At 42.1% G+C, this 19,435-nt stretch overlaps 1 protein-coding gene across 1 annotated transcript; it reads right to left on the reverse strand.

Moving 5' to 3' along the window:
* Positions 1-1,180: 1,180 nt before the first annotated feature.
* On the reverse strand, positions 1,181-7,403 carry LOC101762550 (formamidopyrimidine-DNA glycosylase). Its single transcript, XM_004962162.2, has 10 exons — positions 7,106-7,403; positions 6,231-6,282; positions 4,933-4,990; positions 4,151-4,219; positions 3,931-4,056; positions 3,671-3,721; positions 2,822-2,896; positions 2,221-2,323; positions 2,098-2,132; positions 1,181-1,993 (listed from the first exon to the last, which is right to left on the reverse strand). Exons 1-10 carry the CDS (start codon positions 7,332-7,334, stop codon positions 1,430-1,432), a joined length of 1,362 nt encoding a protein of 453 aa, XP_004962219.1. The 5' UTR covers positions 7,335-7,403; the 3' UTR covers positions 1,181-1,429.
* Between the last annotated feature and the right edge of the window lie 12,032 nt (positions 7,404-19,435).

Raw genomic sequence — 19,435 nt, forward strand, 5'->3', positions numbered from 1 at the left:
CCTCTGAGTCCTGGTCTAACATTTTTTTTCCTCTAAGGTCATCTCACGTTCACGCTAAAGAAATAAATGAACAACGGTGCAGCACGTCTGGACCTGTCACGTTCATCTTCCAAAAAAGAGAGAGAATCTATCACGTACGTTAGATTTGGCCTCTCACATCGTCAGTTTTTCCCCTTTCAAAACCTATCACGTTAGATCTAGCAAGATATTTTTCATATTTTTAAATTAAAAATATATGGATAAACATTTATTCTATTACCTAGATCTGCATAAAATAGACGGTCCACAGTTATTTGGGAGTACCGTAGCAAAGCCCATACCTACACCTACCACTCATCGTATACCTAGTTACCAGGCTATCACTTCATGATCATCTTCATTCTTGCCGTGGCTCGCTCTTAATTGGCCATGACGACGACGATAGTGGGCGGTGGCACACGCTTTGCATGCACAATTCAGCTTTGCAGTTGCATGCACAACAAATGCTCTGAGTGTGGAGATATCGTAGATCAATAATGCCGCACTCAAAACATAGAGTGAGATCACGCCGAATCAAAATGTAATTGTCTTTGCATGCATACATTAATGGAGCACATATATTCACTTCCAAAGTTGAAAAATCATTGTTTTATATATGTACTTTACATATATATATAAAGGTTAGTATGTTTCACTTGTAATAATTTAGTTTTTATTCTTGCTCTTTTTGCTAGTACCTTATTTATTCGTACATTTCTGTAAACGTATATGTTTCTAGTATCTATGAATCTAGAAAAGCCAAAACAAACGTAATATGTTTGCTCCCTGATTATGGCGAACGCGTCTGCACCTGGGTATGCCAAAACGCACGCTCATCTCCCGCAGGATGCAGCTGGGTTGATAAATTCATTGGTCGGCCAGCGTCTGCACCTACAGCAGTCCTCACTCCTTGACATCGGCAAGCCGCCACAGTACAATTGGCATATGCTCCACCACTAGAGTATCTAGCCTAAGACTACTCGCCGAGAACTTAAGGTGTGCCTGTGACTGTGATGAGGGCATTGAATGTGCATTAGTATGCTTCTGTTCGCCTGTTTGCCTCTGCGAACATATCTTACATCCCTGTAAGAGGAGCGTGTGTTGGTCGGTCTATACCATTTCCCAAAGGATATCCCTGTCCACATATCAACAAGACAGATGATGAGGGCATAAGGCAACGCCATGGAAACTTAGCGATGTTTTTCATTGCTGACTGACAACTGCACTGAGATGTTTAGAACTGCTGATCTGGACATAGGCGGCACAACGACCGTGATCAAATACAGTTGGCCGGCCCATGTTCTGCGGTGGCAACAGCTGATGCAATATCATGCACCACACCCTAGTTAACTAAAACTAAAAGCCAGTCCAAAATCTAACTGCAAAATAGATTGTTCAATTCCTTGCAGGCTTAAGTCTGCCGCGCTTTCCTCTGCGGCCTCCTTGCTGGGCCAGCATCTTCAACTTTGTTAGGCGAGCTGCTCTTCGCCTCAGTTCGTTGCATCTTCTGCCCCCTCCTCTTCCCTGGTTTTGCCTCTATCTTATCATCTGCTTCTTCGTCATCGTCCTCATGACCAGCTTCCTTCAACGAGCCCTTGGCGGTCTTCTCTATCTGCTTCCTTCCCCTCTTTGCTGGTTTTGCATCTTCCTCAGCCTCTTGATCCTGATCAGCAGCTTCATCGCCCACAATACTGCCAGCATTTTTAGTTGAGACATTAGCTTCCCTTGCCGATTGCTTCCTTCCGCGCTTTGCTGGTTTTCCCTCTTCCTCCTCATCGCCATCATCACTAGCATTAGCAGCTTTGCCTGACAGACCTTTTGCCACCTTCACTCTTCCCTTTGCTGGTTTTGGAGCATTTATACCTTTTCTCGACTTTTGATCATCATCAATGTCCTTGTCTTCGCTTCTCTTAGATCTGCTTGTTGCCGCATCCGCCCCATCTAGCTTCTGTAACTCTGGCACATACGCTGAAGTCTGAACAACATACAAACACATTGAGTAAGAACAGAATCACACAGGATACAGTCGGCTCGAAGTAAGAGCAGAATCAAACAGGATACATTCGGCTTGATACTTACCCTACCACCTACTGTAATGAAGTCAATTTTCTTCCCTGAAAACAACAAATGCCACCTTCAATGTTGACAGTAACCTGAGCACCCCATGTACATTTATACCAGAAAAAGAAATGTTGCTCATACCATCCACAAAGGCTTTGCCAGGTTTCTTCTCCCTAGAATGAAATATCCAGTTTTCTGGAAACTGACTGCTATCAGCACCAACTTCTAAGGACTTATCAATAACCTGTGTAAAGGAAAAGAAAGATTACCATAGATGAAATGATCACCCTAATGACATGCACAAGGAAAGAAAATGGCTACAATATTATTTGGCCAATAATGCCACTCCCTCTTCATTGCATAAGTATAGCATTATCCTGACTCATAAAGTCTAGCACTCTTATTTCAATGCATGATTCTACAGTTGTCAGTAAATATAGATAACACAAATGCTTTGTGCAGTTCTTTTATCCTTTTGGTTTAGATGTATTTAGTAACATTACATGCCTGCTTCAAGCTATGGTGAAAGCTCAAGCACTTGTATCCTGTATCAGCCAAATATCAGTCACCAAGGACAAAAGGAAATATAAATTTTACCGTTTTCAACTAACTATTTGATTGGTTGAATTAATAGTAAACTCATCATGCATAAATTCCAATAGATAAACATCAAGTTTTTGAACCTACAATCCATTTCCAACAATACAGATTCTGGATGCCTGCCATTGAGGCCTGGACTGACCTCTTTAATGCACAGGAGTGTAGCACACTTGTCTTTTGATATCTTCGATGCAGTTTGCATAGGATGAATCCTTGCCTATATGTGAAGCAAGCAAAAATGTGAAGCATGCATGCAGCATAGTTCGACATAGCAAACTAGTTATATAAAACTGCAGGTATCCAATAAGCTCACATGTGCATTTTGAAACCAGCAGAATGCTTATTGCAAACACACATGCATGTGTTTAAAAAAATGCACCAGTAAATTATCAGGCAGAGAGTATTGCACACAGTTCTGCAGAAAAGATTGGCAGCTAGGCCCTGTTTTGGAAGTTTGCACACAAACATGTAAGCATCACTTACCCTGTTAAGATTGCAATCAAAGGTTACCACGCCTAAACAAATGCTGCCCTAATTTTATTAGTTAGTGTTTTGATGCTATCACAGCTTCAGCTTTACCCACTTGTCAAATACAGTTTTTGTCCAAGTTTGTCTAAGGCTAGGTGACCAATTTCTTGCAACAAAAGTGTGGCAAGACTAACATTAGGCAAGAACATATGGCAAAGTTAGTATGAACCAAGCATGTCAAGCACCAAGCACATTACAAGTGTAATAAATGGTCCAACACAGGCCAATAAAACGTAATAGCAAACACTTTCATGTCTTAAATGTTCTGCAGCAAAATATTGGTTAAAATTATGGATCTCCTGTGGACAGATTTATATTTGGGATCATTCATCTCAGGTGGCCACACAGTAGTCAGAAATTGGTGTAGTTTTGACTCTAGCTACAGTGTCAGAAATAGTTGTAGCTTTGTGAAATTAACTAAAAAAAATGAAGATCAGTGGAAGCAAATGTCCAGCGAACTGACCTGATAAAGCACTTCATCTGCAATCCAGTTGCCAATTCCTGATATAAAGCTCTGCAAAAGAAGTTGGCACCTGTTATTAACGTTTATAATGAGAAAATACTGTTTCTGCTGCTACTGAGGACAACTATGAGGATCCTAAACTATCTAAAGCATGATGAGTATATATTCAGATTTGTGTATGACATTAGGATAAACAAAACCTAAATGCTAAAAATTTGGGTTCAGGCAGTTTAAGCACAGCACAAGTTAAAATTTCATACCTGATCAAGTAAAAGGGATTTTATTGGCACATTCTTTCGACCTAATGGTTTCATGAAATCATCAAGCTTCATTGGTTCAAATAAGGCATCAGGTCCAAGCTCAGAAATTGGAGGGACAGCTTCTGGCTATTAGAACATACAAACAAGATTAGATTAAACATGAAACATCACAGAAAATGAATAAGCAAACATTATTCAAATGATCACTATAGAGTATTACATTGTCAACCAATCGTATTTTAGCAAAACGCCTCTTGTCAGTAAAGGAAAACTCCAAACCATCATCCATCTGCAACAGGTTAACAGAAAGAAGAACAAACGAGAGCATATTTGGATCACAAGTATAAATAACTAACGCAAATAACAGTGCAATATTCTTTTACAGTGAAGAAAGAAGGAAACCCCACTTAGAGTGAAATAAAAAGCAAAAGTAGGTACACAATGCATCCATAATTACAATATTTCAATTTGTTTTATCAGCATGTGCAATGTTACTGCTTTTCATGTAAATATCATCGTGATTTGAATGAGATACCTCATAATTTCAATTTAATTGGATCAGAAGACCATATTTAAGAGTTGCAATCAAGTATTAAGTCATTATCACGAAACTCTAAGTTATACTGAACACAATAACAAACACATCATTGTGTATACTGCAATTTGCCAGCAGAACCAAACATACTTCTGAAGCATTAAAAACCAAGAAACAGAAAAAATTGTAATACTCCCTCCGTTTATGTTTATAAGGCATGGTATGACTTGGCACGGTCTTCCAAATTACACTTTGACCATTTATATTATATTTTTTTATGGTTATAAACTTATAATCATTGTAGAGTATATTTTATTACGAATCCAACCATATAAAGTGTACATTAGAAAAATAAAAAAATGATAGTTAAATTATTGGTTAAAGATTGTAAAGTTTGAATCTTGATATGCGTGTGCGCCTTACAAATAAAAACGGAGGGAGTAAGATTGTAGGATTAGAATCCATACTTGAACAAAAAGCTTGGAGTACTTCGAGGGCCATTCCTCAGTTGGGCCCACTGCAGACCTACATGAAATGACACGGGAAATAAAAAGAGCTGAATTATTTTAACTTTCTTTTCACCCATTCATGCTAATATTCAACTTCAATATTATAAAATTTCCAGGTCAGCCTTTACAAGGAATCACCATCCATATGACCAAACTACGCAAATGGTAATAACCTAACTAGAAATGTCTATTGATATATGTTGAAAATCTAGTAGAAATTTAGAATCATATTGTTACTGTATTAGGAAAACTGTAGAAGGGAGCCCTACTGAATAAACCCTCCAGTCACCAAAAGATGCCATTTGGGACATCAATACGATCATCAATAGACTATTTTGATCACTTATTACTAGTAGTATAAAATGTTGAAAAAATATAGCATAGATGTAGTGTTTTGAAACTACTTTTCCAGAAAAATTTAGCTATAACATTTCCAAAGGCTCAATCAGAATACTCAAAAAAATATTGATGGTCAAAGTCTGAATATGTAGACAGCACGCAATGCAAAACAGAACTCTTTTGTGGCTGGAAGTAGTATATTAATAAAATAAGTCATATACAAGGTCTGTAAGATTAAGATATCTCCCTTACTGATTATAGATCCTTGATGGCAGGTTTAACAAATACACAATGTCTGTAAAAATCAAGTGATCTCCATTACATGTTTTGGTAGATCCTTGATGGTAGGTTTAACAAATACGCAAGGTTTGTCAGACCAAGAGATCTCCATTACTGACTTCTGTAGATCATCGATTGCGGGTTTAATGGATATACTAAAAGCTAACACGAGAGCATTAACTAGTGTAATTTACAGCGTGATCTGACTTAGCGTATTGATGATCCATCTCCATACAGAAATCATAATAAAATGGAATTTTACAAACTTGTCATATCTCTAAAACTAAGGTGAGACTCCACAAGACATAGAAATAAAAATTTGTTAAACTAGAACTACAACTTGTCAATGCACAGATTAAGGTTTTACTGGCTGCAGCTCGATCTTATTGTGTGCAGCTCGCTCATACTAAACTTTGTACAACATCAAGGGCCTCAGGTGGTACCAATAACCATAATGATAATTGTGTTATCTGCTACCAGGATAGCATGGAAAATGAAATTAATACAAAATAAATAAGCTATATTTCAACCATCCATTATGTTTCAATGTAGCTAATTCTTTTGTAAGAGGTGGTAGGCCAGTAACTGCCTTAAGAAAAAACAAACATCAAACAATGAAATCTGTCAAAAGAAGAAACCTCTTATATTTGCTCAGCTCCACACCTTTGATGTAAATAGCTCCAGCCATCCCTGTAGCAAAGAGGAACACTTAAAGCCCATTTTTTTAAGGCATATACTTGCAACTTAAAATGAAGGGAATTTCTGGTCCAATTTGCTAGAAGGGAAAACTGCAACAACCCAAAAGGCACCATTATAATTTTATTTGTTATGTCGAGTCACATCACTTCAATTTTATCTAATCAACAAATAGATTATCACTCCATTGATAGTCTGTAATTAACTTGGATTCAAATCCCTTTACTTACAATTGTGTATTTGTTGGTATGATTCCTCTAATTTGCACAGCAAAGCATTATCAGTTGTTAGAAGTAGCACGGCAATAAATAGGATCCAGACTCCTTTTACAACAAGAGTACTCCACTCACTTTAGCTATCCAAATATTTGTAATCAGATGCCCAAGCCAGTCCAAATAGCTCCTAAGCTAGCATCTTACAATGCTGGGTTATCGAAAACCTTTATTGACCTTTTGGTGCTTAAGCTGATACACTGAGATACACGGCAAAGTTTGTGTATTCAATTTAGTGTATTTTGTTGCACATTGTGTAAAAAAAGGTTGCAGATTAGGGATTTGCACTACTCTTAAGGAAATAAAACCAACCACAGGAACTCCCTAAAGCTGCATCCAAGAACAGCATGGATACAGGAACTCGAACTGAAAAAAGGGAAAAGAAAAGGGTAATATGAAATCCGAAATCACTGAAAGGAGCCTGTGAGCTGTTAATCTACCAAAATAAAAACTCTGAAGAACCAAGAAACGGTCCAATGCGGTAAGGAAGGGGAACGAAACCCAACGGAAGTAATTTGGTGGTGGAGAAGAGAGCAGAGACGGACCAAACTGGAAGGTGGGATGCGGCGGGGAGTCGAGCTCGAGCCACAAGTTCTTGCCCTTGCGCCGCGCCGCGGTGATGGCCCTCCCAACCAGCGCCGACTCCAGCCGGTCCCGGGCGACGCCATCGATGACCTTGGTGTCGTCCGCGGCGGCGCACCGCACTATCCTCTTCCCGACGCAGTGTTCCTGGAGCGCCCGCCGCGCCGCCTCCACTTCCGGAAGCTCCGGCATCTCTCTCCCCGCCCTGTTGGGGTTTTCCCCCCCTCTTTCTTTTTTCTCCGACGAGAGAAGGTGTGAACTCGTATGTGCTATAATATTATTAGGAGTAATATTCTAGCCTGAGCAAAGATTTCAGCTTTGATTAGACACTGATATCGATGAAAAATGAAATGAACATGGTTTTTCTCCGAACAATTTCGTTTCTGCAAGACGGTTTACAAGATCCAGCAAACGTCCGTGTCGCCGAGGACGGTGATCAGGATACAAATTGAAAGAAAGAGGTTAGGCAGTTGCGGGATTACAATCGCAGCACAAACATGCACAAACAAACATGTTTACACAGAGAGAAATGAGGAACATGATTTAGGATATGAACATGGATGATAATCCTATAGATAATCTGACATATTCAGTGGCATATGCGAAATTCATCCCGGACAAATGGAAAACTAAGCCTTTGTAAGGCCCTAATCGTTTTAGATTATAATTCACCTAGATTATATAAGTTGGATTATAGATCATGGATACTATGGTAAAAGATCACATATGAATCACATTTGGACCACAAATAATCTAAAATAAGTTAGTTTTGGACAATTTATTTCAAATTATTGGTGGTCCCGTAATAATCTTTTACGCTAGTCCAGCTTATATAATCTAGGTAGGAAAAAACAGGACCTAAATCTTTAATAACCAAATGTACAGGGAGTATGGATTACCCATACCAGGAATGGAGCCAGGATTAAATAATTGAAAGGGCCATTGACAGGATCTATAGCATAATCGTTCCAAGAGATGCCAACTTCTAAGCTAAAATGCAGGACACCAGCTCAGGTACAACAGAACTCAGCAGTCAGCCGCGATGTTCTATGGCTGGCAACATGCGGGCGGATGGCAAGTCCACCCCACTGCGCAGTCGCCTAGGACTTCTTGGCATAGCTATATGAGAGAGTACCATAGCAGGATGAATTCCAGTGATAGCGTTTACTCGAGGCGTACCAGAGGGCTCGCTTCACCAGAGAATCCTGAAGTCGGATGGATCGATGGACCGGGCAGGCATATTGCGTGGGCATGGATGTGCCAGAAAAGGGTTCGTTAGCAACAGTTCAGTTCATAGTATAGAGAAATTAGTTATACCTGAATCCGGAGTAGTTGAGAAAGTGACTAACCGGGAAGTTCCTGATGCTTCCCAGGCGTAGCGCGAGACAGTTTTGCATCCTTGATGTGTTCGTCACTTGTAATCCAACCCATCAAAGTGTGGCGTAGTGTTGTTCTGCGGTATATACAGTTCCCTTTAGTTAAAACGTCTCACGCCTCGACGCGTGCCTAGCACTGTTGCAACTTGCAAGTCCTTTTTATATCCCCATTTTTTAAAAAAAAGAAATATGTATATCCCCATTTTTTTAAAAAAAGAAATATGTAGAAAAATTGATCCACTGCAAGGAGTAATGCAAATGCGATGTGAATGTGCAGTTACGCACCTACCAAATCTTCGCATATTGTTGCGTTGTACTTCTATTATCAAGAAAATCATTGCACTCTCTGTGTTGTGGTGGCTTTGTGCTGTTTTTTTTTCTTTGCATTCTCGATCGAAAGTTCCTAATTTCAGCGGGACAGTTGGTTGAGCCAGCTCTTTGGTCCACCATAGGAAAAACATAATTTCATACATTTAAGGAAGCCTACCAGATTGAGATTCCCTTCAACAGGGGCACAAACAAGATTAGGTTACTGATTTTTTTTAGAAAGACACCCAACTGACTTTAATCTTGCATGCCATCCCAACTTGCCAAATCATCCCACTGAACTGGATAGAGTATCTCCGCAGATCTAGCGGTGTAGTAGTGACAGTTAATTAGTAGTAGTTTATGGGGCACAGTGGCGGATATGTTCAGGTAGCAAGCACAACCAAACACGCTAAGATGATCGTATGTAGGGTGTGATCCAAAAAGGTAGAAGTAAAGGCATTCCTAGCTCCAATGTTTTGGTGGGGAGGCAATTAAGCAGGTATGTGGCGGTGTGAAGACCCTCAACCCAGTATGAGGTCGGAAGGGAAGTCTGAAACTGTAAAGAACGCACAATGTTATTGATGGAACGGATTATGCGCTCAGCTTTACCATTCTGAGCGGACGTATAGGGACATGACATTCGCAAGATAATGTCGTTGGTTAGGAAGAAGGACCGAGAGGACGAGTTGTCAAACTCACGGCCATTGTCACACTGGACACTTTTGATGGTGCAGCCAAACTAAGTTATCACGTAAGAGAAGTTAGTCAAAGTTGAGTAAGTCCAACCAAGTCAAAATTCTTAACAGCTCTAGAGGATGAATTATGAAAAGGCAACCGAATGTGACGACCAAGTTGACAAGCATGACAAATAAAATCACGAGTGTACAGGTAATGGCAGTAGTGCTAATGAGTTTGGACAGGGCCTCAAGACCAGTGTGTCCAAGACGTCGATGCCATCTGGTGGAGGGAGGAGTTGTAGCGACAAGGGCGGATGGTGTGGGAGGCGATGCCGGGAGATGTAGGGAGTAGAGCGGCCCGGAGCTATTTCACCTAACGATCACGTTCCTGGAACGAAGATACTTCACAAAGAGGTCAAATTCAATAGAACAGTGGTTATCAGTCGTAAACCGGCGAACGGAAATTAGATTCTAAATAATATCTGGAGCAACAAGAACATTATTAAGAAAAAAGGAAAAAAGGATGAGGTAAGACTGTATGACCAGAAGCTTGTCACAGGAAGAGTAGACCCATAGCCGACAATGATAGATGAAGGGTATGAAGAACGTGGAGGACGGAACAGGGAAATGTTACCTGTGTCGGGTGTCATGTGATTTGAAGCGCCGGAGTCGAGAACCCATTCGGTGACGCTAGGGGGATTAAGGGTGTCATTGTGCTAAAATTGTTAGCCAACGATGTTGATCCCAAGAACCAGACCAAGGTGTCCAGTTTGGCGATGAGGTGTGGAGGGGCTGCTGCGCGGCCGGCTGCACGTGCTGCTGCTGCATGGCGGGAGGGAGCTAGCTGTTGCACGGCCTGCTGTGCTGGAAGTAGGGGTTGGATGGCATCTGCTGAACCGGCGGCATCGAGGCGGCCTGCTGCTGCTGCGACCCGCCCTGAAGCTGCAGGAACGCCTGCTGGTAAGCTTGCTGTTGCTGGTTCGGCCCCCCGTTGCTGCTGTTGGCCTTGCTGCTGGTTGCCCGTGGTGCCGGGCCACATCGTGATCTTGCCTGTCCACGGGTTGTAGATGGATGGCCAAGCAGCGCCGCCTTTGTTCTTGCGGCGGGGTCATCAGGCTTCGGGAGGTCAACCATGGATACGGCGACGAGCGGTAGCGGAAGCGTGAGAAGTCACGGATCGTGACAGTCTCGTGATACCATGATAGAGATTAGGTTCACGTGAAAATTAGATGTATTGAACCGTACACAAGGGTTACAATATATAGAGACCTCAATCAAAGGATATCTCAACCTCCCTGATTTATAGAAACCTTCGGATGTTGTTTGTTTGTACCAGTCATCAAGAAAATCATTGCATATATAGTTCCGTCTGCGGCCAAGAACCAGAGACATAAGAAAGAACATTGCCTTCAGCCAGCGCACATGAAGAAAGAACATTGCCTTTAAAGTCAAGAAATCAAATTGCTCCAATGGCTCACTCAAAGCCATGACACTGAGCCGTGTGCCCATGACTACAGTTGTATGGCTCCGTCGGATGTATAGCAAAAATTTTACGAAATCATATGGCATGGTTTCTTAGAGGAAGGAATAGTTGCTTAATTTTTCTTTAGTTGTTTAATGTGTGTAACAAGATGGTTGGACCTACTGAAGCACCAATTTATATTAGATATCGGAGAGGTTTTAAGCAAAATGCAAGGATATGTCGACGTTCTCTTTCTAAGTAGCACCTGGCACTGTACTCCAGTACTTGCCCTGACAATCTCTTACAAAGCTTTAAAGATGATAGAGCATCTTTGGAAGCATAAGATAGAGGCATGCGGTCGGAGTCAGGGTAAAAAGAAGCTCGAGGAATAAGCTCTTAAGAATTAAGCTCCATAAAGTTTTCTTTTTACTCCATGAATTAGACCTTGCTTCATATAGCGCCGCGCATGGGAAATAACACTATCCAAACTATCGAGACTTGAGGCTACTTAGAGCGCTTGGTACAGTGTTGCATTGTTGCCTCTTCATACACTTCAGTTCCCCTACTTCATTGGGAAAAATGGCTCACATCGAATACAGTAAGATGGAGTCCTATATATCATACTTTTTTTTTGCCAGGACCTTTATATCCTTATATATATGATCCACTGCGAGCAGTAATGCAAATGCAGACATGCTACACAAATACGCACACATGGAGACGCAGGCATCTACCGTACATTCGCATGTATTCTGCTATAAATTGTTGTAGCACTACGGGAAACAGAAAGTTCGCCGAGTGCCTGGGGCACTCGGCAAAGGCATGAAAACACTCGGCAAAGCCTTTGCCGAAGTACTAAATAGCGGCGGTAGCGGACGCAATAGCGTCCGCAATAGCGGTAGCGGCCTATTGCCGCTATCGCTACTAGGTAGCGGTCGGGTTGTTGCGGTTTGGAACTTTGCGGCCGCAATTGCGCTATAGCAGGCCGCAATTGCGCTATAGCGGGCCGCAATAGCTGTGGTAGCAGGCTGCAATAGCGTGGGAAAAAATCCTAATAGCCCAGCCTACCAGTGGACCCCCATCGGCCATTCGGCCTCGCCATCCAGAACACGCCGCCACCACCCGTGTTGGTTGCCCGCCGCCACCACCCTTTGCTGGTGCCGCCACCACCCTTTGCCGGCGCCGCCGCCCTTCGCCAACGCCGCCGATTCACATACTCGACTCGAGCTCCTCCTAATCCTCATAGACCTTTGCCGTCTTACGCTCTTAATTTAAGCATGTGAGACATCAGTTGTTTGTATGCAATTAAATATCTATTTATACTTATTATTCATGATATATATATAATTAAAATTATGTGAGATTATTAGGTGCCGCTATTGGAACTTATCGTCCGCAATATCGCCCGCTATCCGCAATCCGCTACCTCGACGTCAATCCGCTACCAACCCGCTATTCGCTATTTATTACCTTGTGCGAGCAGTAATGCAAATGCAGACATGCTACACAAATACGCACACATGGAGACGCAGGCATCTACCGTACATTCGCATGTATTCTGCTATAAATTGTTGTAGCACTACGGGAAACAGAAAGTTCGCCGAGTGCCTGGGGCACTCGGCAAAGGCATGAAAACACTCGGCAAAGCCTTTGCCGAGTGTAACACTCGGCAAAGGGCACACGGCAAATATTGTGTCGGCAAAGCCTAGTTTGCCGAGTGTCAAAACTCGGACACTCGGCAAACATGTTGCCGACGGCGGAAACACACTCGGCGAACATATGAACTCGGCGAACCGCGGACTCACGGCGTCGGACTAACGGCGAGTTTGCCGAGTGCCAAACGGGAGGCACTCGGCAAACACCTAGGCTTTGCCGAGTGCCAACACTCGGCAAAGGCAGGGAGTTTGCCGAGTGCCACGCGCCCGGGCACTCGGCAAAGCGTCCTATGTTTGCCGAGTGCCGGCTGCCGGGCACTCGGCAAAGCCGACCCCTTTGCCGAGTGCCTTGACCATAGCACTCGGCAAAGGACCTTTCCTACACCTGGGAAATGCTCCTTTGCCGAGTGCTATGGTCACGACACTCGGCAAAGGCCCCTCTTTGCTGAGTGTAACACTCGGCAAAGTGACCAGAACCGCCCCTTTTTCGATATTTTGCCACGTATAACGGACCCCTCCCAATTCACAATACACATATCACAGGCATTTGTAATAAACAACCACATGGATAATTCACAACCACAGGCACAATTCATAAACATCACAGGCATAGTTCAACATAAGCACGAAATAATCCATAAATCCAAGTTCTTCTCACAATTTAGTTTCCACATTGTTCACAATTTAGTTTTTGGTGTTACACTCGGCAAAACGGTTCTTCGCCGAGTGCCCGAGAAAAAGCACTCGGCGAAGTTATTACACTCGGCGACTTTATGCTTTCCCGTAGTGTAGGCAATGTCCTGCGTCGTTTTTTTTCTCTCTTTTCACAAAACTGAGGTCCTTTTGGTACATAAAAGGTTCACAAAGATTTCACACAATAATGTAATTAATTCTCAAAAGAAATCTTGTTGGTTTCTTGTGTAGTGATTTGTATGCTTTGTCTCATGGCTAGATGACTTCATTTCCACATCGGGATAGAAGAAAATGAATAAAAGCTTTTAAGAAATTGATTTGATGCCCTGCACAAACTGTATGTGTTGTTTTATGAGTACATAAGAGGGGGGGGAGCATATCTTGAATTTCATTAGCTAGTAAGAAGACCATATCTTGAATCTCTAGTGACCTTATTAGTTTCTATGAATGCTATGAAAAGGATGCACCATTTCAGATCTGTAAGTACTGAATTGTGAAAATGAGTGATAATTTGCATTCAGATCTCAGCACCCACACACACTGAAGGAAATTCAAGCTTGGAGCGTGGAGGCGATTCAGTTAGAGATCAAACAGGCAGAAGATACAACCACACAGAGAGAAATAAAGAGAAGTTGTGCTCCCCCCGTTCCTCTGTTGTACTCTGGTGTTGTATCTATCCCGTCCCCTTCTACTTCCATTCTGGCTCTTGAAGCCACTGTAACCGTGCAATTGTTGTACCATCGCCGGCTTGCCGGCATATGTGGTAATATAATTCAGGTGGGACTCTTCGTCCCCCCGTTGCCCGTCAAAAAAAAATTAAATAAAGAGAAGTTTCATGTAGAAATTGCAATTTAATTAGAAAGGGCATGCACATGGTTACATGTACCAGCTTCGCAGCCTGTTAGCAGGCAGTTCGCAAAAGTTACAACTTACAACCAACAAGCATGGTAAATTTGCAATACATATTATTGATATAAGATTAATGATGCAGCAGGCTCTTGTCACATTAATTTTGAAGAAGAGGTACCACGATGATACACTAGTGTTCAGTCTTGTTTCCATTGTGACTGAGTTTCCTTTTACAAAATCTCACAAAGCGTCGTATGCAGATCCGAATTAGAGGCTGATCCAATCCAATGCTCAAAGCACTGACCTCTTCTGGTAGTGTGCAGGAACGAGGCCTCGCACATCTGTGGAAGGTGGTAGCAGAACATGAGGAAATCCAGAGATAGCATTCTCTTCAATATAGCAGCCTGAGGTCGGATGGATTGATGGCCGGCGCCAGTGCGTGGGCATGGATGTGCCAGAAAAAGGGTTCATTAGAGACTAGTAGCTTCTGAATGTGAATGAGTAGTTGAGAAAGCGACTAACCGCGACGTTCCCAATGCTTCCCAGGACTAGCTAGGGCGAGACACAGTTCTTCTGTATCGTCACTATGTTCATGTCACTTGCAATCTCAGCATCCTTCACCCTGCAATGCGTCCATCTATGTATTGTCCCAACTATCGACGGTAGGTTTAGGAAAAAGGAAAGCATCATCGACGGTAGAGAATACTTTAAAGTGTGTGGCATAGTGTTGTCCTGGTGCATATATGTAGTTCCCTTCAGAAAAATATGGCTCACGCCGGCAGTGCTACGTTTTTTCCCCAAAACCTACCGTAGGATGGTGTTTAATTAATGAGTACTTTTTTTCTGTGTTTTTTGGATGCTCGGCTCTCTTCCCGTCTGTCTATAAATAGAGGGGTAGGGCACTAGCCCAAAAGGAAGATCCATTCATCGATTGTTCTCACTGTAGACTCTTATAGTCCTCTAGAAGTACTCACATACTTGTTTGGACTTCGTAACCACTAATAGATCGAAACACCAGATCAGGAGCGGCTTAGTTGTGGATTCTAAAGCGTTGAATGTCTTGTCATATATGGAAGAGTTTCTCATTTCAGCGGAACAATGGTTGAGCTATCTTGGCATAGCCAAAATTTCTAGGTGGGACAAGCTACATGGCTTGTACACAAGTACTTCCTTCTTTTCTTTGTATAAAGCATATTAGCATTTGAAAAATGGTCTTTCGAAAAAAAAATTGGCCATTTTTCCTCTTAGAATACATTATCAATTATCACACAATCAATATTATACTGAAGATACGTCAAATATGAATCTATTGGTACAACTTTTAGACACTAAACTTGCATATAATTTAGCCAACTCTTAGTTAAAACTTACAAAGTTTGACTTTTCAAATCCTCGTACGCCCTTCACAAAGATGGAGTACCTTTTAAAGTGAAATTAGAAAATGGAACAAACTTTGCTGCAAGCTAGTAGTAGTGTGCTGCAGATACAGCTATGAAACATAATGCACCCACATCTTCTACGCAGTACCCACTCTGTTATCTTATCTAGATATGAGTTTCGATCAACAAAATCTTGAGAAATGTCCATTTTATATGGCATATGGCGGCGCGTGAAGTTCAGTTTAGAATTCTGTGATTCTGTCTTTGTCGATTGTTTACGCTAGTGAAAGAATGGTATGAACTACATCCATCAGTAATATAGAAATATGCAATCATTTGCAATAGCAATTTCCAAGAATAACAGCTTTTGATGAATGAACTATACCATTGCTCCCGAGTTTATGTGATGGGTCCTATTTTGTGCGCAGTGCCACCGAGCACCCGTAGATGCATGCGAATTAAGCTAGCTGCGATGAGCCCCAGCATCAGGAGTTGCTTTGGTCGCTGCTGCTCCAAAGCTCCGCAGCATCAGGAGTTGCCTTGATCAAGCTGTGTGACCGCGTGCAACGACGCTTGGCATGGCACAGCTGTGCAATTGGGTGAGTCAATTTTGCTTCAAACAATCCTCAAGCTGCCTGGAGTTGGATCCATAGGCCAATTCACGTGCATGGATGTGCAAGAAACAGTTAATTAGTAGTAAATGGTTGGAACAGTTGCCTAAATTAGAAAGCAAGTAACCATAACATTCTTGATGCCTCCTAGGCCTACATTGGCTTAATGATTGCCGCCGCATTTGCTATATACGTAGTAGTATTGGGTGATAAAATAAAAACAGCTGAGTTTAGACCATCTCAGAGCATTTGGTGTGCTTGCATCTATATAGTTGAAATTTTTGGCTTGCGTATAGAAACAGAGTAAGATGGGAGTCTTTTTCTATCCATTTGGTAGACGAAATGGTTCCTTGTAGTAATGCAGATCAGGAATATGCATGGACCTACCATATCTTGCTCATGTGTTTCTTTGTTGCTTCATTCATCAAGAAAGTTATGGTACTTCTCCTTTGGCAGTGGTCCTGCATAATTTTTTTTTCACTTTTCATTCTTGATCAGAAGGTCCTATACTGATTTGCATTTTAAAGCACTGGACTGGAGAGATGTCTATTTCATTTCAATGCAATGGATTTAAAGACGAAGCAGCCTTGTTATGTATTTACAAAGTTAATGCCCATTGATACAAAGTTCACAGAGATATGGAAATAAATAGAGTAATTCTTGCAAAGAGCTCAATAAATTTCCATTTCTCCAATGGGACACCTAGGATGATCGATCTAATGTTCTGATTAAACTAGCCCCCAATCAAAAAGGCCTTCGAGCTCAAATTATGTTCAAGAGCAGTGGGTGTTAAAGATAGCCACACGAGCAATAAAATCATACGCGCCACATCAATCACATAAAAAAGCAGCTAACTATATGAAAAAAAAGTATTAGAAACCAATCATTTACGCAGCACGAGAAAGAACAGGGCCTTTCGAATCAAGAAATCAAATGCCTACCAATTTACTATATGTGAATATGTGAAACCACCATGTGCTCCGGACCTGTGAGTGTATGACTCCATCCACTAGGATTTAGATCTTGTATACACATTTCAAAAGATGAATTATCGTGTGCATCCCTGGTTGGTCCAAACGGCAGAGATTACCTGTCTTTTTAAGAAAAATGTGAATATGTCATGTATTTTAATAGTCCGAGGGTGCAAACGGGCATGTGTAGAAGAAACATAAGCTAAAATATGGCCAACCATGCATCAAACTTTCAGAAGGTGTTAATTAGCATAGGCATAATGAACCTCCTCTCTCAAATGACCTGAAGTTGGGTGGATCGAGGATTGGCCGGTGCAGGTCCATGGACGTGTAGAGTTAATTAGAAGAGTGACGTGCATGCATCTATGTAGCACCACAGATGTCTTGTATTATCCAAACTTCTGAGATTTAAGAATGCCTTGAAGTGTTTTGTACAGTTTTTTTTTCTGGTTTCACATATACTTTCTCTACTTTAGTGCCGGCGACAAATGTCTTATGTCTCGTATCATAGTAAGTTGTAATCCTTTTATATCCACTTGGAATCAGAAAATGCTAGAGAAAAGGTCTGTTTCAAGTAGTAGTATAGTAATCGCAGGATGAAATCCTTTTATGAAGGAAATTAGAGAACAATGTTTTAAGAATTTCATTTACTATACACACCCTTTTTAGTTAGAGGAAGGACGAACATATTTTGGCTTTTTAGTGACTTAGTGTTAAAATCCGAGTAAACTGCATGACCGGTCCTTAAACTTATCCGGCAGTGTCACTTACATCCCTGTACTCTCAAAATTATCTGGCAGTGTCACTTAGATCCCCTGTACTCTCAAAATGCATATCTAGCTCCCTAAACGTGGGCTCGGGTGTCATTTAGATCCCTATACTCTCAAAATGCAGATCTAGCCCCCTAAACTTGGCTTCGCATGTCATCTAGGAACATATACTCTCTAAAAAGCATCGTCATCTTAATTAAATTGATAAAAAAACTTATTTTTAAATAGATATAATTTAATTATAGTCACATAAAGTGAATTTCAGTTTAACTTATGTGGAGAATATTGATGTGCTGAATCTAGAAAGATTGATAATCTTTTACTTTGGAGGTAATAATTAACTTGCTAGGTGCGCATGACAGGTGTGCTCTATTATTCTTGGAAGATTGTTTAAATTAAATTTGAACAACTCATGGTTGCACTTACTAAACTAAAATCAGGAATTTATAAGATAAATTACTAGATGAATATTTGGAGAAGCTGAAGGAGCAATAAAACAAATCAGAAAATGTGCCATGAAAGTAATGGCTTACAAGTTCTATTAGTGGGATGATACTGCATTTCAAGAATTTAATGACCTAAATGACACCTGAAGTGAAGTTTAGAGAGTAAGATATGTATTTTGAGAGTATATGGACCTAAGTGACACCCGAACCTAAGTTCAAGAAGCTAGATATGCATTTTGTTTGAGAGTACAAGGAACTAAATGACACAGCCGGACAAATTTAAGGACCGGATCATGCATTTTACTTTTAAAATCATTTCCTGCCAGTCTCTTTGGAAGCTCTAAAAAGGATGCTCCGATCCATATCAAAAGGTGCACTTGTCGTAGAAATAAGCAACATTTTCTAGTACTAAAAGTTGCAACATATGGCAATACATGCACTGTTAGCAAAGCACATAAAACTAGCACAAAGAGTAAGCTAGTTTTACACTTGGTCAACTTTGTATTACTGATTAACTGAGATTAATCTAGCACGCTATTGGGCCTGTTTGTTTCCGATTCTGGGCGGATTCTAGTGAAAAAATCGAACAAACTCTCCCAAACGCCACGATTCTTGTTCGATTCCACAGCAATCAGATTTTCTCCCAAGCGGAAGTATAACGTGAGGTGAGAATCGGGCCGGGGTGCCACTTGCGGGAAAATCCCACCGATTCCAGCACCCCCTCTCCCCTCCGCACCGTTCGCTGTCGGCCCTCCGCCAGCCCCGCCGCGCCCCGCCACCGGGCCCCTCCACGCCCCGCCACTAGCCCCTCCCAGCCGGTCAGCACGCCGCCACTGGCCCCTTCGTGCCCCACCGTCAGTCCCTTCGCCGGCCCCTCCCGAGCGGTCAACGCGCCGCCGTCGGCCCCTCCATGCCCCGCCACCGGCCCTTCCCGACCATGGCGCCAGCGAGGCGGTGTCCCTTGACATAGCTGTAGGAGGAGCCGGTGTAGAGGAAGCACCTGCGCGTGCCGCCGGTGGCGGCGTGGCAAAGCGTCGGCACGTGCTGCTGGTGGTGGTGTGGCCCCGCCACCGGCCCCTCCCGGCCCTTCCACCT

Source organism: Setaria italica, chromosome III, assembly GCF_000263155.2.
Source record: "Setaria italica strain Yugu1 chromosome III, Setaria_italica_v2.0, whole genome shotgun sequence".
Classification (NCBI taxonomy): domain Eukaryota; kingdom Viridiplantae; phylum Streptophyta; class Magnoliopsida; order Poales; family Poaceae; genus Setaria; species Setaria italica.

What these genes read in the sequence shown, in the direction of transcription:
- LOC101762550 (XM_004962162.2), bottom strand. Translation starts at nt 7,334, where the DNA reads ATGCCGGAGCTTCCGGAAGTGGAGGCGGCGCGGCGGGCGCTCCAGGAA. An exon ending in CAGATGAAGTGCTTTATCAG is followed by an intron (nt 2,897 to 3,670) that starts GTCAGTTCGCTG and finishes CTTCACATATAG; the next exon opens with GCAAGGATTCATCCTATGCA. An exon ending in TGGCAAAGCCTTTGTGGATG is followed by an intron (nt 2,133 to 2,220) that starts GTATGAGCAACA and finishes TGTTGTTTTCAG; the next exon opens with GGAAGAAAATTGACTTCATT.